At 41.0% G+C, this 21,974-nt stretch overlaps 2 protein-coding genes and 1 long non-coding RNA gene across 3 annotated transcripts; 1 reads left to right on the top strand and 2 right to left on the bottom strand.

Moving 5' to 3' along the window:
- Window positions 1-7,682: 7,682 nt before the first annotated feature.
- Window positions 7,683-13,554, bottom strand: LOC306892945 (uncharacterized protein; the record flags this gene model as incomplete). The annotated part of the gene is made up of 6 exons (XM_079454369.1): window positions 7,683-8,214; window positions 8,290-8,538; window positions 8,664-8,768; window positions 8,862-9,014; window positions 9,455-9,545; window positions 13,382-13,554. 6 exons carry the CDS (start codon window positions 13,552-13,554, stop codon window positions 8,113-8,115), a joined length of 873 nt encoding a protein of 290 aa, XP_079310495.1. The 3' UTR covers window positions 7,683-8,112.
- Window positions 13,555-15,536: 1,982 nt separating this feature from the next.
- LOC306892792 lies at window positions 15,537-18,940 on the top strand. Its single transcript, XR_013786499.1, has 5 exons — window positions 15,537-15,687; window positions 16,470-16,551; window positions 16,661-16,883; window positions 17,212-17,330; window positions 17,648-18,940. It is a non-coding gene; the product is annotated as an uncharacterized lncRNA (long non-coding RNA).
- LOC306892791 (stabilin-2-like) lies at window positions 15,996-21,044 on the bottom strand. Its single transcript, XM_079454088.1, has 8 exons — window positions 20,989-21,044; window positions 19,954-20,003; window positions 18,399-18,583; window positions 17,625-17,873; window positions 17,190-17,310; window positions 16,992-17,096; window positions 16,618-16,866; window positions 15,996-16,542 (listed from the first exon to the last, which is right to left on the bottom strand). The coding sequence occupies exons 4-8, from the start codon at window positions 17,657-17,659 to the stop codon at window positions 16,441-16,443; spliced, it is 612 nt and encodes a 203-aa protein (XP_079310214.1). The 5' UTR covers window positions 17,660-17,873; window positions 18,399-18,583; window positions 19,954-20,003; window positions 20,989-21,044; the 3' UTR covers window positions 15,996-16,440.
- Between the last annotated feature and the right edge of the window lie 930 nt (window positions 21,045-21,974).

Below are 21,974 nucleotides of genomic sequence, written 5' to 3' on the forward strand. Positions count from 1 at the left end.
ATTAAAACAAAGTACCCATAAAATCCAACTCCAAATAATAGAGCACTCAAACTCCAACAAACCACCCTTGAACCATCAACCACCTACCAAAGTTACAGTGTTCGTACCTCTGAGCCAATGAGCTTCTGATGTGGCTTGATGTTTATTATGGTTTGAATGCAAAATGTAAAAAATGTTGGTGCTGAACCAGGTTAATTGTCTGTATGCCACTGACAGTGTGGAAAGTTACAGGGTTTAAATCTCAAAAACACAAAATTGGAGAAAAAAACCTTTGTCTTCACTTCCCAAGAGTCCTGGTTCGAACCACACTTTTCAAATGTTCCCTAAGTGTGTAAAACGCAAGGACCTCACAAAAAAAATTGAGCAGATCAGATTCAGTGGCTCAAGGGTGTAACCTTCGTCTTTACTTCCGAAGAGTCCTGGTTCGAACCACACTTTTCAAATGTTCCTTAAGTGTGTAAAACGCAAGGACCTCACAAAAAAAATTGAGCAGCTCAGATTCAGTGGCTCAAGGGCGTAACCTTCGTCTTTACTTCCCAAGAGTCCTGGTTCGAACCACACTTTTCAAATGTTCCTTAAGTGTGTAAAACGCAAGGACCTCACAAAAAAAATTGAGCAGCTCGGATTCAGTGGCTCAAGGGCGTTACCTTCGTCTTCACTTCCCAAGAGTCCTGGTTCGAACCACACTTTTTAAATGTTCCCTAAGTGTGTAAAACGCAAGGACCTCACAAAAGAAAAATTGAGCAGATCAGATTCAGTGGCTCAAGGGCGTTACCTTCGCCTTTACTTCCCAGGAGTCCTGGTTCGAACCACACTTTTTAAATGTTCCTTAAGTGTGTAAAACGCAAGGACCTCACAAAAAAATTTGAGCAGCTCGGATTCAGTGGCTCAAGGGCGTTACCTTCGTCTTTACTTCCCAAGAGTCCTGGTTCGAACCACACATTTTAAATGTTCCTTAAGTGTGTAAAACGCAAGGACCTTACAAAAAAAAATTGAGCAGATCAGATTCAGTGGCTCAAGGGCATTACCTTCGTCTTCACTTCCCAAGAGTCCTGGTTCGAACCACACTTTTTAAATGTTCCTTAAGTGTGTAAAACGCAAGGACCTTACAAAAAAAAATTGAGCAGCTCGGATTCAGTGGCTCAAGGGCGTTACCTTCGTCTTTACTTCCCAAGAGTCCTGGTTCGAACCACACTTTTTAAATGTTCCCTAAGTGTGTAAAACGCAAGGACCTCACAAAAAAAAAATTGGAGCAGCTCAGAGTCAGTGGCTCAAGGGCGTTACCTTCGTCTTCACTTCCCAGGAGTCCTGGTTCGAACCACACTTTTCAAATGTTCCCTAAGTGTGTAAAACGCAAGGACCTTACAAAAAAAAATTGAGCAGCACAGATTCAGTGGCTCAAGGGCGTAACCTTCGTCTTCACTTCCCAGGAGTCCTGGTTCGAACCACACTTTTTAAATGTTCCTTAAGTGTGTAAAACGCAAGGACCTCACAAAAAAAATTGAGCAGCTCAGATTCAGTGGCTCAAGGGCGTTACCTTCGTCTTTACTTCCCAAGAGTCCTGGTTCGAACCACACTTTTCAAATGTTCCCTAAGTGTGTAAAACGCAAGGACCTCACAAAAAAAAAATTGGAGCAGCTCAGAGTCAGTGGCTCAAGGGCGTTACCTTCGCCTTTACTTCCCAGGAGTCCTGGTTCGAACCACACTTTTCAAATGTTCCTTAAGTGTGTAAAACGCAAGGACCTTACAAAAAAAAATTGAGCAGCTCGGATTCAGTGGCTCAAGGGCGTTACCTTCGCCTTTACTTCCCAGGAGTCCTGGTTCGAACCACACTTTTCAAATGTTCCTTAAGTGTGTAAAACGCAAGGACCTTACAAAAAAAAATTGAGCAGCTCGGATTCAGTGGCTCAAGGGCGTTACCTTCGTCTTTACTTCCCAAGAGTCCTGGTTCGAACCACACTTTTCAAATGTTCCCTAAGTGTGTAAAACGCAAGGACCTCACAAAAAAAAAATTGGAGCAGCTCAGAGTCAGTGGCTCAAGGGCGTTACCTTCGCCTTTACTTCCCAGGAGTCCTGGTTCGAACCACACTTTTCAAATGTTCCTTAAGTGTGTAAAACGCAAGGACCTTACAAAAAAAAATTGAGCAGCTCAGATTCAGTGGCTCAAGGGCGTTACCTTCGCCTTTACTTCCCAAGAGTCCAGGTTCGAACCACACATTTCAAATGTTCCCTAAGTGTGTAAAACGCAAGGACCTCACAAAAAAAAATTGGAGCAGCTCAAATTCAGTGGCTCAAGGGCGTTACCTTCGTCTTTACTTCCGAAGAGTCCTGGTTCGAACCACACTTTTTAAATGTTCCTTAAGTGTGTAAAACGCAAGGACCTTTCAAAAAAAATTTGAGCAGCTCAGATTCAGTGGCTCAAGGGCGTTACCTTCGCCTTTACTTCCCAAGAGTCCAGGTTCGAACCACACATTTCAAATGTTCCCTAAGTGTGTAAAACGCAAGGACCTCACAAAAAAAAATTGGAGCAGCTCAGATTCAGTGGCTCAAGGGCGTAACCTTCGTCTTTACTTCCCAAGAGTCCTGGTTTGAACCACACTTTTTAAATGTTCCCTAAGTGTGTAAAACGCAAGGACCTCACAAAAAAAATTTGAGCAGCTCAGATTCAGTGGCTCAAGGGCGTAACCTTCGTCTTCACTTCCCAAGAGTCCTGGTTCGAACCACACATTTCAAATGTTCCCTAAGTGTGTAAAACGCAAGGACCTTTCAAAAAAAATTTGAGCAGCTCAGATTCAGTGGCTCAAGGGCGTAACCTTCGTCTTCACTTCCCAAGAGTCCTGGTTCGAACCACACTTTTTAAATGTTCCCTAAGTGTGTAAAACGCAAGGACCTTACAAAAAAAAAATTTGAGCAGCTCAGATTCAGTGGCACAAGCGCGTAACCTTCGTCTTTACTTCCCAAGAGTCCTGGTTCGAACCACACTTTTTAAATGTTCCCTAAGTGTGTAAAACGCAAGGACCTTACAAAAAAAAAATTTGAGCAGCTCAGATTCAGTGGCTCAAGGGCATAACCTTCGTCTTCACTTCCCAAGAGTCCTGGTTCTGAAACCTGTGGTATGGGTTCAAGCCCAGATGACGTTTTGTCTGCGCGTTTGTCTGCAATTATCCTCAGGATATCTTTTTAAGGACCATCTAAAGCATGCAAAGCCCAGTAGCTCAGGAGTATGAGCTCTGCTACTGGGTCAGACAGACCTGGGATCAAGACCGGGTAGCCTAAATTTAAGTCTTACATAGCTCTAACTATATAAAAAGATAACAATACCAATTGACAAACACATGCAAGACCAGGTAGCTCAGTGCTATGAGTGCTGCCACTGGGTCAGGCAGACCACGGATCAAGACCGGGTTCCTGAAGTTTAAGTGCACTATCACATCTCTTACGTAGTTCTATCGAAAAAAAAGGATAAATATACGAAGAGAACTTCCAAAAGTGTGCAGGACCCAGTGGCTCAGGAGGACGAGCACTGACACTGGAACGGTAAGTCCAGGGTTCAAACACAGGTGACGACGGACCTGAGCGCAGCCTAGAGGGCCTAACTGGATGGCGAGGAGTTGGAGACGATGGAGTGAGGACCCAGAGAGACAGAGTGGCGGGAGACGGTGGAGTGAGGACCCAGAGAGACAGATTGTCAACATGGTGGAGTGAGGACCCAGAGAGACAGATTGTCAACATGGTGGAGTGAGGACCCAGAGAGACAGAGTGGCGGGAGATGGTGGAGTGAGGACCCAGAGAGACAGACTGGCAACCTGGCTGAGAGTGGCGGGAGACGTGGGAGGACAAGAGGTGCAGATAATAAGAGAAAGGGGGAGACATCGAGGTGTGTCTCCCCCCCGAGTTCCGAGAGTGTGTACGAAGAGGGTTATGGATCTGATTCCCAAAAATTATCGACAACTGCCCCTCTTCTTCCTCCCCCACTCAAGTTTCATCTTTCAACCACTCACCTAGTCTCCCCTCGGATCTTCTCCCCGGTCTCCTGGCATCCGTCTATCCATCCATCCAATGCAGGAACATCTAGGAAACAGAACAAGCATTTAAACACAAGACCACTGAGCTTATAGAATAGGTTTACATACACACAAAAATGTCATTATGAAGTAAAAAAAAAAACCACTTGTTAAAAAAACAATAAGTGCTACGCAATTGGTTCTCTTAACACTAAATAATGCACATTTTTAGAAAACACACTGTTATTAATATATTATATTATTTTCTTAGCATACAAGAAATGTATCTTAACATTAGTTAGTGGACATACTATGAAAATTCTATCATCATTTACTCTTGTCAATTCAAACCTGTATGACTTTCCTCCGCAGAACACAATAGAAGATATTTTGAAATGGACCCTATTCACTTCTATTGTATAGAGAAACCAGTGCAAACAAATGGGGGCCAGTTGACAACATTTAACAAAATATCTTCTTTTGTTTACTGCAGAAGAAAGAAATTCATACAGATATGAAAATGACTAAAGGGCGAGTAAATGATAACAGAATTGTAATTTTTGTAATCGCCTCAATGCTTGATGCATCTACATTTATTGTTTTTTGCTAAGAGATCTGCAGAATATATTTACTCACAACATATAATGATTTGATCGAAACAAACAAAGAAACTGTGTTCAACAGGAACTAGCTTGTGTTTGTTTACATCACGGTCCGACACAAAAGCATGGAAGCAAAACAACCATGTTGTCCATTTATTTGTAAAGGCCAGTGTAAATTGGTCATGGGTTTTTAAAATGAGTGTTTCGTTATTGATGTTAATCTACAGTGGTTTGATCACTTTGGTTTGAGACTGTCCGTGTTATGTTTCTATTAATATGCGGTCTACACACAAGCAATGCGCATGCTTAGCATGACGCTGCCCGTCAAAGGTCGAGTCCACAAATACATACAGTTGCGAGTAACAACCGCGCACCGAAACAACATATACATCTTTCTTTAACGACTTCAACACATGCAATATGCGATTTTATACTTTATAAGGAAAGTTACTTACAAGTAAGTCGCGTGGGGTGCGTGTGTCGCTCGTCAACAGGTGTTGCTGCGGTCTCTGATGATTAAGCGTCATGTAGTTGATGTTGATTCACTCGCTACTGACGCCTAGTGGAGCGGAGGGTGAACCGCACATGCATATTATTTGACATAACATCGCCTGGCTCTTTCGACTCTACCGTTGTTGTGAGATCATTACTGTAGAATCTATGTTCTCCTGTTTGTCTGTTAAAGATAACATTGAGACATAAAGATCAAATTAACTCATATTTATTTACCCTATAGAATGACTATATGGTATGATGTCACTGTCCATGTGTCAAGTCAAGTGTTGAATTGACCATAAAATCTATTATTGCCATAAGGGTTTTTGGGGCCATGCACATGCAGGTCAACACCTGAGCTCGAACCCAAGACCTCTAGAGCATGTGTTCCTAATCACTGAGCCACTGGACACTGCATGCATGGAACAATTGTGTCTTTTTTTAACATTCCTGTAATCATATCAATGTCTGGACTTCACTTTTTGCCAAAATTGCCAAAACGCACTTTGACGTCAGCACGTTGCTCTGAGTGATTGCGCAACAACCTTGCAGGTGGCCAAGTGAATACAGCGTGCACGTCTTCGTTCAACCAAGAGAATGACGCCTAATTCAAATGCTCAGGTAAGAGAATTAATTCGTATACAAAATACTTTACAACAAATATATAAGCACCCATCCCGTCTTTTTAAACAGGTAAGGTAAACAAGGTAAACTTGCAGGATCATTGCACTGGGACCCGTTTCAGAAAGCAGGGTAAGTGCAAACTCAGTGTAAGTTAACCCCGGAAAACGGGATACTCTGGGTTTTCAGTTTCAGAACGCGAGGTATATCAAACCCGTGACCGCGGGGTAAGTCAAGCCTGTTTCAGAAATCAAGGTATCTTATACTTAGAGTGAGTAACCATAGTAACCTACTCTGTGAACCTAACCTGGTCAGGAGCAGGTTTTATTCCACTAACCCGAGGTTTGTTACAATCTCCGCCCCTTTTAGAAGCGCGAGCGGTGTTGAAATTGCCTTCGCAGTTAGTTTTTTCTTTCGTTTTCCTTAATCGCGCACAAGTTTATAACACAGACATTAAATGTCCGTTTATTCAGTACCCGTAGATGAGGAAGCTGCATTCATTCAGAAAGAGTTACATTTACGTCGGGAGAGTATATGGTGAAGCCCCGTTTGGATTGTTTTATCATATGCGGAGGATTCTTTATTTGAGCGGCACAGTTTTTCTTTACAGTCCATTAAATATATCCACAATCTGCTTCATCCTTACATCACAAACCTCACTCGTCGGGGTCGCGCTCTTACATCTGAGCAGATTCTCTGTATGGCTTTACGTTTCTTTACTAATGGAAGCTTTCTTTATAACACCGGGGATGCAGAACACGTTAGCAAGGCAACTGTATGCAGAGCAGTAAGAAAAGTGTGCATCGCTCTCAAGCACTTTATATACATTTGTGTTAAGTTTCCTGTGAGAGTCATCAAAGAGGAGTTTCATAGGATTGCAGGTGAATGGTGAACGTCTGTCTGAATAAGCTGATCAAATAAATGTGGTCTCGCTGCAAACTCTAATAATTCAAATACCCTTTAGGATTTTCCATTTTGATTGGGTGCAAATTTAAAAGATCCAACTCGCCCCGCGCGGGCTTCGAACTGCCGTCGGTCAGAATGAGACACGGGCGCTCTAACAACGAGCCTAACGATGCGCAGTCCCTATAACGTCCGTCGCCAGAGCATCTCTGTTGGTCGGGGAGTGACTCTAGCTGGCCTCCGTTACACATAGCTGGAGCAGGGGCGAGCATGGCCAGTTTTTTGTCTTCTATAGCCACAGTGCTCGGTTCTCATATACTCATAACTTTCAAGGCCAGTTTATTAAATATATCAAACATTTCCCAGTCAGGCATCCTACAAGCAAGAGCATTTAAACTCACCGGACTGAATGATGTTTTTATATTTCATTTCCAGCTGCTGCCATGTTCTTTTTATTGCAGAAGGATTGCACCTACATGACAAAAGTCGTAGGTATATATGTTTATATGTGTATATATATATATATATATATATATATATATAGATATATATATAGATATATATATAGTGCCTCCAATTCGACTGGCGAGAAATAAACGGAGCGCTTTTTGTCACGTGCCGTTGCCATGGTGAATCGTGTTATCTTCGCTCAATTGATGATGGCTTTTTAAAGCCGCGGTGAACACGAGTAACCTCGGGTGAACTTACTCAGAGTGGATTGAACTGATTGAAACCAGCTGTTCTGAAACAGAAAACTCAGAGTAGCGGTTATCTGAGTAAATCAACTCAGAGTTCATATTTTAACTCAGTGTTGCTTGAACCTCCTTATTGAAACGGGTCCCTGGTGTTTCCCCCGTTGGCGCGAGTTTAAGTAAAATGTTTATCATCAGATCTGATACATTCAAGCAGTCAATTTAATTATTGTTCATTTTAAGATGTTAATTCAATCAATTGATTATAGTAAAATGATTAAACAAATCTGTAATTAATTATATTGATTTTATTGGGTGTGATTTCTCACACAATAATTGTAACAGAGAAAAGGGAAAGGGTTGTTATACATCAAGGATATTTATTATTGTCTGTAACACAACAGAATGGAGACATGGATAGTAACTCTGTGAATGACAAATATTTACACATGCAAACACTCTAACAAAACAAAATGTGCATACACAACCGCAGTACATTTTGATTTCACAGTGTCATTTTGGTATTTCACTGTCCGATCATTGTTAAATTGAACTTATGATATTGTGGTATTTGAGAGAACTGCACCATGATGTTTTATTGCTGCGTCAGTATATGGTTATTTCAGCTATCCTGGAGCAGGTCATAGGAACCAGTGGATATCACTTCATGCTTGTCTTCCTATTGCAAAATGAAAAAAGAAAGACCTATTCCAATATGTGTACTATATGCTATAAAGGGTGAAAAAGCAGTGTTCTTCAGCATTTGAAGAGATATGAAATTGCTGCATGTTAGACTCAAGTTGGTCCTTGGTCTTTTGGGGCAGGGGTGGATTCGTACACAGGATTACTGATGTTCGGGCTTGGTTCTGATTGATTTGCCTCAACTCCTTCATCCTCCTAAAAAAGGTCATATATTTACGTTATAAAATGTGTCTGTGCACACTGAAGGCAAGCGTATGAGATAAGGCTCACCTTAAAGTAGTGGAACTTAAACGTCTTTGTTGTTTGTGTGTAGAAATTGTATCCCACAAATCCGGCCGCTGCGATTAGGATGATGAGCACCAGCACACCAATGACCATTCCTGCCTTATGAGCCGGGTGGAGGGTTGGAGGGGGAAGCGGAGGGGCTTTCAACGGGCCCTGCAGGACATGGATGACCCCATTGGATGCTAAGATGTCATAGTCGATGACGTACTGATCGTTGATGTATCCCAAGGAGGTCTAAGGCAGAGAGTTAGGTATCCCATTTAAAATTCATTCATCAATTTGACCACAGAGTGAGAATACAAAGATAAATATTTGAATTGAGTCTGATAGGATTCAGTATATTTGAACTATATTCTTACCGCTGTCTGATTCAGGAGGCAGTTAATGCCATCAATGATGCCGCCATTGAAAATGATGTTTCTCTTTATAAGCCGACAGTTTTTATCATTCACATAAAGCTCGCCCTAAGCAGAAATATGCGAGACGTGACACATGCATCTATCATTAACACAAGAGAAACATTTAAACAACATTTAGTTCAATATCATTACACTTACAATTTGCTCTTCTCCCACACAGGCCACTGACAGATCTGAACCCTGTTGAGTTTTTAAAGAGCTGCCCTGTACATCACCGGAGCCTGTCTGTACGCTGCCCGGATCCCCGAGAGATTCTTTCCTGGCAAGTGTGATATCTGGGTGAGTTTCAACCTAATTCTGCAAACACTTTTCCACAAGTATGTGAAGCTACCGGAACCTAATGATTTGACTTAATGAAATTTGTATGAATGATATCTGAAAAAAACTTGTTTTGGGTCACTGCTGACTCCTAAATAGATTATTATTGTTTATGATTCATTTACCTTAACAGTATTCTACTGGAATGTCCTCAAAATATACTTCACTAAATACTCAGCTTTCCAAGAGCCTTCATTTTGTCACATGTTTAGACCTGTAGTCCTGTACTCTCCTTTGATTTACTCAAATTCTTACTTGTACCTGTTTTCTGTTCCCAGTTCCATTCCCATCAGCTATTCCACGTCTTTGTGGTGGCCGGGGCCTTCGTGCACTTCCACGGTGTGTCCAATCTTCAAGAGTTCCGCTACACAGTTGGAGGCTGCGCGGAAGAGGGCAACGTGTGAGCTTCATACCTCATGAGGCCGAATCGCACCACTAGAGGGAGGCGGCGTTCCTCTCACTTTTTCTGCCAGCTGTGTCCCTCCTACCCATTCATGAGTACACCTGTGAGGACAGCAATGACTGACAGTTACACAGCTTCATTTACTCCCCTTTGCTTTTTCTTTTGTTCTCTGTGTGCCCCCTTTAAATAAAAGGCATCATGGGATAATGCGGAAACAGGTTCAGGTTGGCAATTTGTGGACATTTTTGGTTTGGTTTCTTGCTGATTGTTGTTCTCTTTGATTGAGAAGAAAAAACATTGTAAAGACAAAACAAACTTTCTCTAGAAAAAAAGCATAAAAAAATAAAATTGTAAATGTTTCTTGGGGTGGGCAGTTAGCCATTTTAAAATTTTTCATGTAAATAAGATTTCAAAAATTTGGGGTTATATAGATTTGTACGAAATAAAGTTATAAAATGTTTTTTTAAAAAAGTAAGTCATTACATCATTACATTGTTTTATGGAGGTAAATGAGAGGCCGGTAAAGTATTACAGCCATGAGCAGAGGGAAAATCTAAAAAGCTTACATGTGTTAAAATGGGTTAGTTTTGTAAGGGCAAGATTGCCAAAACTAAGATGATCGAAAGATGCCTCCATTTGCTAATGTCCCATACACATCTGAACCCATACCTATAGGATATTGGAAAGCCATAGACCCGATGGAGCCACCCGGAGTCTGAACAGCGGTCAGGACACTGTAACATGAAGGCCTGTGCAGTTACTGAATGCTGTCTGTAAAAAGGATGCTTTTCCTCCAGATTATCTGCCTGTGTTTTGTTTGTTGTTCTTTTCTTCATCTTAATGGATGTGACAGCCTGGTTTAGGGAAAAAAAATCATATATGAAAGACTTGAAAAAAAATCTTGCAATTTAAAGTACCTAAAAATTATAATCTGACGGGGCAAGGATGATTTTATTGTTTAACGTTTTGTGTGTCATCATCTGTACATGATATAATTTATTAAAGAGTTTCCATGGAAACATTACAACTCTATAATTTTCCACATTTAAACAAGGGCAATGTTGTAGTTTTCATTGAAGAGCTTTTTACATGCGTTAATATTTATTTAAATTTTTAAATGAATTAAAATTATTTTAAAACGTTTTTGTGCCAATGTGTTTTGGATGTTATATGGCCTAATGTTTCATCATTGCTGTACAGGTTTGAACCCTTTGTTCAACATAAAACCTTCAACAAAAAAAGCCTTAGTCACACAGTTAAATTCAAAGATTCTTCAACTCTCTGAGTTTGAGAAAGTAACAACTTTTTAAGTATTAAATATTACTCAAATGTAGTGATGTGTCTTTAGTATCAAAGTATCCTGTCACACAACAACACACTACTGCATTTAGCCAGTGCATATTGCAAATAAAAGGTTTTGTGTAGAAAATAACCCTCCATTGTTATATGATTATTTGTATACTTTCTGTTTGTAGTCCTGAGAACGGAGCCCATATCTCAGGTTAGACTAAGTCAATACAATAGTTCACATCAGTTCTCAATTAATTAAAACAAAGTACCCATAAAATCCAACTCCAAATAATAGAGCACTCAAACTCCAACAAACCACCCTTGAACCATCAACCACCTACCAAAGTTACAGTGTTCGTACCTCTGAGCCAATGAGCTTCTGATGTGGCTTGATGTTTATTATGGTTTGAATGCAAAATGTAAAAAATGTTGGTGCTGAACCAGGTTAATTGTCTGTATGCCACTGACAGTGTGGAAAGTTACAGGGTTTAAATCTCAAAAACACAAAATTGGAGAAAAAAACCTTTGTCTTCACTTCCCAAGAGTCCTGGTTCGAACCACACTTTTCAAATGTTCCCTAAGTGTGTAAAACGCAAGGACCTCACAAAAGAAAAATTTGAGCAGCACAGATTCAGTGGCTCAAGGGCGTAACCTTCGTCTTTACTTCCCAAGAGTGCTGGTTCGAACCACACTTTTCAAATGTTCCCTAAGTGTGTAAAACGCAAGGACCTCACAAAAGAATAATTTGAGCAGCACAGATTCAATGGCTCAAGGGCGTAACCTTCGTCTTTACTTCCCAAGAGTCCTGGTTCGAACCACACTTTTCAAATGTTCCCTAAGTGTGTAAAACGCAAGGACCTCACAAAAAAAAATTGAGCAGATCAGATTCAGTGGCTCAAGGGCGTAACCTTCGTCTTCACTTCCCAAGAGTCCTGGTTCGAACCACACTTTTCAAATGTTCCCTAAGTGTGTAAAACGCAAGGACCTCACAAAAGAAAAATTTGAGCAGCACAGATTCAGTGGCTCAAGGGCGTAACCTTCGTCTTTACTTCCCAAGAGTCCTGGTTCGAACCACACTTTTCAAATGTTCCCTAAGTGTGTAAAACGCAAGGACCTCACAAAAGAAAAATTTGAGCAGCACAGATTCAGTGGCTCAAGGGCGTAACCTTCGTCTTCACTTCCCAAGAGTCCTGGTTCGAACCACACTTTTCAAATGTTCCCTAAGTGTGTAAAACGCAAGGACCTCACAAAAAAAAATTGAGCAGCTCAGATTCAGTGGCTCAAGGGCGTAACCTTCGTCTTCACTTCCCAAGAGTCCTGGTTCGAACCACACTTTTCAAATGTTCCCTAAGTGTGTAAAACGCAAGGACCTCACAAAAAAAATTGAGCAGATCAGATTCAGTGGCTCAAGGGCGTAACCTTCGTCTTAACTTCCCAAGAGTCCTGGTTCGAACCACACTTTTCAAATGTTCCCTAAGTGTGTAAAACGCAAGGACCTCACAAAAAAAATTTGAGCAGCTCAGATTCAGTGGCTCAAGGGCATAACCTTCGTCTTCACTTCCCAAGAGTCCTGGTTCGAACCACACTTTTCAAATGTTCCCTAAGTGTGTAAAACGCAAGGACCTCACAAAAGAAAAATTTGAGCAGCACAGATTCAGTGGCTCAAGGGCATAACCTTCGTCTTAACTTCCCAAGAGTCCTGGTTCGAACCACACTTTTCAAATGTTCCCTAAGTGTGTAAAACGCAAGGACCTCACAAAAAAAATTTGAGCAGCACAGATTCAGTGGCTCAAGGGCATAACCTTCGTCTTAACTTCCCAAGAGTCCTGGTTCGAACCACACTTTTCAAATGTTCCCTAAGTGTGTAAAACGCAAGGACCTCACAAAAAAAATTTGAGCAGCTCAGATTCAGTGGCTCAAGGGCATAACCTTCGTCTTCACTTCCCAAGAGTCCTGGTTCTGAAACCTGTGGTATGGGTTCAAGCCCAGATGACATTTTGTCTGCACGTTTGTCTGCAATTGTCCTCAGGATATCTCTTTAAGGACTATCTAAAGCATGCAAAGCCCAGTAGCTCAGGGGTGTGAGCTCTGCTACTGGGTCAGACAGACCTGGGATCAAGACCGGGTAGCCCACATTTATGTCTTACATAGCTCTAACTATAAAAAAAGATAAAAATACCAGGAGAATTGACAAAAACATGCAAGACCAGGTAGCTCAGGGCTATGAGCTCTGCTACTGGGTCAGGCAGACAAGGGATCAAGACCGGGTAGCCTAAATTTAAGTCTTAAATAGCTCTAACTATATATAAAGATAAAAATACCAGGAGAATTGACAAACACATGCAAGGCCAGGTAGCTCAGGGCCATGAGTGCTGCCACTGGGTCAGGCAGACAAGGGATCAAGACCGGGTTCCTGAAGTTTAAGTGCACTATGACATCTCTTACAACGTTCTATCGAAAAAAAAAGGATAAATATACGAAGAGAACTTCCAAAAGTGTGCAGGACCCAGTGGCTCAGGAGGACGAGCACTGACACTGGAACGGCAAGTCCAGGGTTCAAACACAGGTGACGACGGACCTGTGCACAGCATGGAGGGCCTAACTGGATATCGAGATGACGGTGGAGTGAGGACCCAGAGAGACAGACTGGCAACCTGGCTGAGAATGGCGGGATACGGCGGAGTGAGGACCCAGAGAGACAGACTGGCAACCTGGCTGAGAGTGGCAACCTGACTGAGAGTGGCGGGAGACGGTGGAGTGAGGAGACAGACTGGCAACCTGGCTGAGAGTGGCAACCTGGCTGAGAGTGGCGGGAGACATCGGAGGACAAGAGGTGCGTGCGTGCAGATAATAAGAGAAAGGGGGAGACATCGAGGTGTGTCTCCCCCCCGAGTTCCGAGAGTGTGTACGACGGGGGTTATGGATCTGATTCCCAAAAATTATCGACAACTGCCTCTTCATCCTCCCCCACTCAAGTTTCATCTTTCAACCACTCACCTAGTCTCCCCTCGGATCTCCTGGCATCCGTCTATCCATCCATCCAATGCAGGAACATCTAGGAAACAGAACAAGCATTTAAACACAAGACCACTGAGCTTATAGAATAGGTTTACATACACACAAAAATGTCATTATGAAGTAAAAAAAAAAAACACTTGTTAAAAAACCAATAAGTGCTACGCAATTGGTTGTCTTAACACTAAATAATGCACATTTTTAGAAAACACACTGTTATTAATATATTATATTATTTTCTTAGCATACAAGAAATGTATCTTAACATTAGTTAGTGGACATACTATGAAAATTCTATCATCATTTACTCTTGTCAATTCAAACCTGTATGACTTTCCTCCGCAGAACACAATAGAAGATATTTTGAAATGGACCCTATTCACTTCTATTGTATAGAGAAACCAGTGCAAACAAATGGGGGCCAGTTGACAACATTTAACAAAATATCTTCTTTTGTTTACTGCAGAAGAAAGAAATTCATACAGATATGAAAATGACTAAAGGGCGAGTAAATGATAACAGAATTGTTATTTTTGGGTGAACTATCACCTCAATGCTTGATGCATCTACATTTATTGTTTTTTGCTAAGAGATCTGCAGAATATATTTACTCACAACATATAATGATTTGATCGAAACAAACAAAGAAACCGTGTTCAACAGGAACTTGCTTGTGTTTGTTTACATCACGGTCCAACACAAAAGCATGGAAGCAAAACAACCATGTTGTCCATTTATTTGTAAAGGCCAGTGTAAATTTAGATGCTTTAAACCGGTCATGGGTTTCTAAAATGAGTGTTTCGTTATTGATGTTAATCTACAGTGGTTTGACAACTTTGGTTTGAGATTGTCCGTGTAATGTTTCTATTAAAATGCGGTCTACACACAAGCAATGCGCATGCTTAGCATGACGCTGCCCGTCAAAGGTCGAGTCCACAAATACATACAGTTGCGAGTAACAACCGCGCACCGAAACAACATATACATCTTTCTTTAACGACTTCAACACAGGCATTATGCGATTTTATACTTTATAAGGAAAGTTACTTACAAGTAAGTCGCGTGGGGTGCGTGTGTCGCTCGTCAACAGGTGTTGCTGCGGTCTCTGATGATTAAGCGTCATGTAGTTGATGTTGATTCACTCGCTACTGACGCCTAGTGGAGCGGAGGGTGAACCGCACATGCATATTATTTTGACATAACAACCTGGCTCTTTCGACTCTACCGTTGTTGTGAGATAATTACTGTAGAATCTATGTTCTCCTGTTTGTCTGTTAAAGATGTCATTGAGACATAAAGATCAAATTAACTCATATTTCTTTACCCTATAGAATGACAATATGGTATGATGTGACTGTCCATGTGTCAAGTCAAGTGTTGAATTGACCATAAAATCTATTATTGCCATAAGGGTTTTTGGGGCCATGCACATGCAGGTCAACACCTGAGCTCGAACCCAAGACCTCTAGAGCATGTGTTCCTAATCACTGAGCCACTGGACACTGCATGCATGGAACAATTGTGTCTTTTTTTAACATTCCTGTAATCATATCAATGACTGGACTTCACTTAAACAAAATTGCCAAAACACCGCAGGCTCAGTGTCTCGATGTCTAAACTGTTTTTACGTAGAGAAATTATCAGGTTCAAAACAGCACATTTTCTTTGGTATATTACGGTGTTTTATCAGATTATTAACATTATATACATTAGGCTATTTTAGAGATTTAGGGAAAAACAATCTAAAATTGTCTTACCTTGATATTGAATTCAATCCAATGTAGCGCGAGACAGGAGTGCGTTCGGAACGCTCACGCAGCACTTTGACGTCAGCACGTTGCTCTGAGTGATTGCGCAACAACCTTGCAGGTGGCCAAGTGAATACAGCGTGCACGTCTTCGTTCAACCAAGAGAATGACGCCTAATTCAAATGCTCAGGTAAGAGAATTCATTCGTATACAAAATACTTTACAACAAATATATAAGCACCCATCCCGTCTTTTTAAACAGGTAAGGTAAACAAGGTAAACTTGCAGGATCATTGCACTGGTGTTTCCCCCGTTGGCGCGAGTTTAAGTAAAATGTTTATCATCAGATCTGATACATTCAAGCAGTCAATTTAATTATTGTTCATTTTAAGATGTCAATTCAATCAATTGATTATAGTAATAGATTAAACAAATCTGTAATTAATTATATTGGGTGTGATTTTTTTCACACAATAATTGTAACAGAGAAAAGGGAAAGGGTTGTTATACATCAAGGATATTTATTATTGTCTGTAACACAACAGAATGGAGACATGGATAGTAACTCTGTGAATGACAAATATTTACACATGCAAACACTCTAAAAAAACAAAATGTGCATACACAACCGCAGTACATTTTGATTTCAGTGTCATTTTGGTATTTCACTGTCCGATCATTGTTAAATTGAACTTATGATATTGTGGTATTTGAGAGAACTGCACCATGATGTTTTATTGCTGCGTCAGTATATGCTTGATGTGGTTATTTCAGCTATCCTGGAGCAGGTCATAGGAACCAGTGGATATCACTTCATGCTTGTCTTCCTATTGCAAAATGAAAAAAGAAAGACCTATTCCAATATGTGTACTATATGCTATAAAGGGTGAAAAAGCAGTGTTCTTCAGCATTTGAAGAGATATGAAATTGCTGCATGTTAGACTCAAGTTGGTCCTTGGTCTTTTGGGGCAGGGGTGGATTCGTACACAGGATTACTGATGTTCGGGCTTGGTTCTGATTGATTTGCCTCAACTCCTTCATCCTCCTAAAAAAGGTCATATATTTACGTTATAAAATGTGTCTGTGCACACTGAAGGCAAGCGTATGAGATAAGGCTCACCTTAAAACAGTGGAACTGAAACGGCTTTGTTGTTTGTGTGTAGAAATTGTATCCCACAAATCTGGCCGCTGCGATTAGGATAATGAGCACCAGCACACCAATGACCATTCCTGCCTTATGAGCCGGGTGGAGGGTTGGAGGGGGAAGCGGAGGGGCTTTCAACTGGCCCTGCAGGACATGGATGACCCCATTGGATGCTAAGATGTCATAGTCGATGACGGACTGATCGTTGATGTATCCCGAGGAGGTCTAAGGCAGAGAGTTAGGTATCCCATTTAAAATTCATTCATCAATTTGACCACAGAGTGAGAATACAAAGATAAATATTTGAATTGAGTCTGATAGGATTCAGTATATTTGAACTATATTCTTACCGCTGTCTGATTCAGGAGACAGTTAATGCCATCAATGATGCCGCCATTGAAAATGATGTTTCTCTTTATAAGCCGACAGTTTTTATCATTCACATAAAGCTCGCCCTAAGCAGAAATATGCGAGACGTGACACATGAATCTATCATTAACACAAGAGAAACATTTAAACAACATTTAGTTCAATATCATTACACTTACAATTTGCTCTTCTCCCACACAGGCCACTGACAGATCTGAACCCTGTTGAGTTTTTAAAGAGCTGCCCTGTACATCACCGGAGCCTGTCTGTACGCTGTCCGGATCCCCGAGAGATTCTTTCCTGGCAAGTGTGATATCTGGGTGAGTTTCAACCTAATTCTGCAAACACTTTTCCACAAGTATGTGAAGCTACCGGAACCTAATGATTTGACTTAATGAAATTTGTATGAATGATATCTGAAAAAAACTTGTTTTGGGTCACTGCTGACTCCTAAATAGATTATTATTGTTTATGATTCATTTACCTTAACAGTATTCTACTGGAATGTCCTCAAAATATACTTCACTATATACTCAGCTTTCCAAGAGCCTTCATTTTGTCACATGTTTAGACCTGTAGTCCTGTACTCTCCTTTGATTTACTCAAATTCTTACTTGTACCCGTTTTCTGTTCCCAGTTCCATTCCCATCAGCTATTCCGTGTCTTTGTGGTGGCCGGGGCCTTCGTGCACTTCCACGGTGTGTCCAATCTTCAGGAGTTCCACTACACAGTTGGAGGCTGCGCGGAAGATGGCTACGTGTGAGCTTCATACTTCATGAGGCCGAATCGCACCACTAGAGGGAGGCGGCGTTCCTCTCACTTTTTCTGCCAGCTGTGTCCCTCCTACCCATTCATGAGTACACCTGTGAGGACAGCAATGACTGACAGTTACACAGCTTCATTTACTCCCCTTTGCTTTTTCTTTTGTTCTCTGTGTGCCCCCTTTAAATAAAAGGCATCATGGGATAATGCGGAAACAGGTTCAGGTTGGCAATTTGTGGACATTTTTGGTTTGGTTTCTTGCTGATTGTTGTTCTCTTTGATTGAGAAGAAAAAACATTGTAAAGACAAAACAAACTTTCTCTAGAAAAAAAGCATAAAAAAATAAAATTGTAAATGTTTCTTGGGGTGGGCAGTTAGCCATTTTAAAGTTTTTCATGTAAATAAGATTTCAAAAATTTGGGGTTATATAGATTTGTACGAAATAAAGTTATAAAATGTTTTTTTAAAAAAGTAAGTCATTACATCATTACATTGTTTTATGGAGGTAAATGAGAGGCTGGTAAAGTATTATAGCCATGAGCAGAGGGAAAATCTAAAAAGCTTACATGTGTTGAAATGGGTTAGTTTTGTAAGAGCAAGACATCTGAACACATCTGAACCCATACCTATAGGATATTGGAAAGCCATAGACCCGATGGAGCCACCCGGAGTCTGAACAGCGGTCAGGACACTGTAACATGAAGGCCTGTGCAGTTACTGAATGCTGTCTGTAAAAAGGATGCTTTTCCTCCAGATTATCTGCCTGTGTTTTGTTTGTTGTTCTTTTCTTCATCTAAATGGATGTGACAGCCTGGTTTGGGGAAAAAAATCTTGCAATTTAAAGTATAATCTGACGGTGCAAGGATGATTTTATTCTGTAATGTTTTGTGTGTCATCATCTGTATATGATGACATGATGATGTAGTTTTCTTTGAAGAGATTTTTACATGCGTTGATATTTATTTTAATTTTTAAAAGAATTTAAATTATTTTAAAACACTTTTGTGCCAGTGTGTTTTGGATGTTATATGCCCTAATGTTTTATCATTGCTGTACATGTTTGAACCCTTTGTTCAACATAAAACCTTCAACAAAAAAAGCCTTAGAGTGCTGGTTCTGAAACCTGTGGTATGGGTTCAAGCCCAGATGACGTTTTGTCTGCACGTTTGTCTGCAATTATCCTCAGGATATCTTTTTAAGGACTATCTAAAGCATGCAAAGCCCAGTAGCTCAGGGGTATGAGCTCTGCTACTGGGTCAGGCAGACCTGGGATCAAGACCAGGTAGCCTTAATTTAAGTCTTACATAGCTCTAACTAGATAAAAAGATAACAATACCAGGAGAATTGACAAACACATGCAAGACCAGGTAGCTCAGTGCTATGAGTGCTGCCACTGGGTCAGGCAGACCACGGATCAAGACCGGGTTCCTGAAGTTTAAGTGCACTATCACATCTCTTATGTAGTTCTATCGAAAAAAAAGGATAAATATACGAAAAGAACTTCCAAAAGTGTGCAGGACCAAGTGGCTCAGGAGGACGAGCACTGACACTGGAACGGCAAGTCCAGGGTTCAAACACAGGTGACGACGGACCTGAGCGCAGCCTGGATGGTGAGGAGTGGGAGACGGTGGAGTGAAGACCCAGAGAGACAGAGTGGCGGGAGACGGTGGAGTGAGGAGACAGAGTGGCGGGAGACGGTGGAGTGAGGAGACAGAGTGGCGGGAGACGGTGGAGTGAGGAGACAGAGTGGCGGGAGACGGTGGAGTGAGGAGACAGAGTGGCGGGAGACGGTGGAGTGAGGAGACAGAGTGGCGGGAGACGGTGGAGTGAGGACCCAGAGAGACAGACTGGCAACGTGGCAGGAGACGGTGGAGTGAGGACCCAGAGAGACAGAGTGGCGGGAGACGGTGGAGTGAGGAGACAGAGAGACAGAGTGGCGGGAGATGGTGGAGTGAGGAGACAGACTGGCAACCTGGCTGAGAGTGGCGGGAGACATCGGAGGACAAGAGGTGCGTGCGTGCAGATAATAAGAGAAAGGGGGAGACATCGAGGTGTGTCTCCCCCCCGAGTTCCGAGAGTGTGTACGAAGGGGGTTATGGATCTGATTCCCAAAAATTATCAGCAACTGCTGCCCCTAACAACCAGCCTTCCCACTCAAGTTTCATCTTTTCAACCACTCACCCCTCCGATCTTCTCCCAGGTCTCCTGGCGTCCGTCCAATGCAGGAACATCTAGGTAACAGAACAAGCAATTAAACACAAGACCATCAAGTCACTGAGCTTGTAGAATAGGTTTACATACACACAAAAATGTCATTATGAAGTAAAAAAAAAAACAATTGTTAAACAAACAATAAGTGCTACGCAATTGGTTGTCTTAACACTAAATAATGCACATTTTTAGAAAACACACTGTTATTAATATATTATATTATTTTCTTAGCATACAAGAAATGTATCTTAACATTAGTTAGTGGACATACTACTCTTGTCTCTTGTCAATTCAAACCTCCGCAGAACACAATAGAAGATATTTTGAAAAAGTTTGTGACCGAAAAGTACAGGACCCTATTCACTTTCACCAGTGCAAACAAATGGGGGCCAGTTGACAACATTTAACAAAATATCTTCTTTTGTTTACTGCAGAAGAAAGAAATTCATACAGATTTGAAAATGACTAAAGGGCGAGTAAATGATAACAGAATTGTAATTTTTGTAATCGCCTCAATGCTTGATGCATCTACATTTATTGTTTTTTGCTAAGAGATCTGCAGAATATATTTACTCACAACATATAATGATTTGATCGAAACAAACAAAGAAACTGTGTTCAACAGGAACTAGCTTGTGTTTGTTTACATCACGGTCCAACACAAAAGCATGGAAGCAAAACAACCATGTTGTCCATTTATTTGTAAAGGACAGTGTAAATTTTGATGCTTTAAACCGGTCATGGGTTTTTAAAATGAGTGTTTCGTTATTGACGTTAATCTACAGTGGTTTGACAACTTTGGTTTGAGACTGTCCGTGTAATGTTTCTATTAATATGCGGTCTACACACAAGCAATGCGCATGCTTAGCATGACGCTGCCCGTCAAAGGTCGAGTCCACAAATACATACAGTTGCGAGTAACAACCGCGCACCGAAACAACATATACATCTTTCTTTAACGACTTCAACACGGGCATTTTATGCTTTATAAGGAAAGTTACTTACAAGTAAGTCGCGTGGGGTGCGTGTGTCGCTCGTCAACAGGTGTTGCTGCGGTCTCTGATGATTAAGCGTCATGTAGTTGATGTTGATTCACTCGCTACTGACGCCTAGTGGAGCGGAGGGTGAACCGCACATGCATATTATTTTGACATAACAACCTGGCTCTTTCGACTCTACCGTTGTTGTGAGATAATTACTGTAGAATCTATGTTCTCCTGTGTCCTGGTTTGTCTGTTAAAGATGTCATCGAGAGTTTATGCTTAGGAGGTGGGGGTTGACGAGTACAACGTGTTCCGGACATCAAGATCAAATGAACTCATATTTCTTTACCCTAGACAGAATGACTATATATTGTATTCTGTATTTATTCTAACTGTATATCCGGCACTTGCTAATTGGACTTCTGGTTAGACCTAAAGAACATTTCGTTACACTGTACTTGTATATGTGTAATGACAATAAAGTTTAATCTAATCATATATATATATATATATATATATATATATATAAATTGAGAGACAGAAGTGCAGTTCACTCAAAGTCTGTGTCATTCTTGGTGTTCCATCGACTAGACTCGTCAACTTTCTACAAAGTCAAAGTTTATTAGAGATGGGTTCAGTATATATTGGTAAACGAGGAAGTGAGATTAGGCTCAGATTCAAACACTTGACACACGGGAAATAACATCATACCATATTTAGTATATCTCTCCAGGGTAAAGAAATATCAGTTCCTTGTTCTTGATGTCTGGAACACTTTGTACTTGGAAGAGACAGAAAAGAGAGGCACGCTTGCTTATGCGACATACAACTGATGTTTATTTCATATATAATATGTGCATGTATAGCCTATATGAAGGACAGGAAGAAAACAGTATTTCTTAGCAGATGATGTTATGAATTTGTTTACGTGAATATATGGAATATGCTTGTATTATATGGTGGATTTTCTATTATAGGATTGAGTTTTCTTATATAAAATAATACATT

The sequence above is a fragment of the Barbatula barbatula genome, assembly GCF_947034865.1.
Source record: "Barbatula barbatula genome assembly, chromosome: 4".
Classification (NCBI taxonomy): Eukaryota; Metazoa; Chordata; class Actinopteri; order Cypriniformes; family Nemacheilidae; genus Barbatula; species Barbatula barbatula.

Bases quoted from the DNA above. Each gene is read 5' to 3' on its own strand.
- LOC306892791 (XM_079454088.1), bottom strand. From the start codon at position 17,659: ATGGGAATGGAACTGGGAACAGAAAACGGGTACAA. The intron at 17,097-17,189 runs GTAAGTGTAATG...ATTTCTGCTTAG, and splicing joins GTGTGGGAGAAGAGCAAATT to GGCGAGCTTTATGTGAATGA. The intron at 16,543-16,617 runs GTGAGCCTTATC...GACCTTTTTTAG, and splicing joins TTCAGTTCCACTGTTTTAAG to GAGGATGAAGGAGTTGAGGC.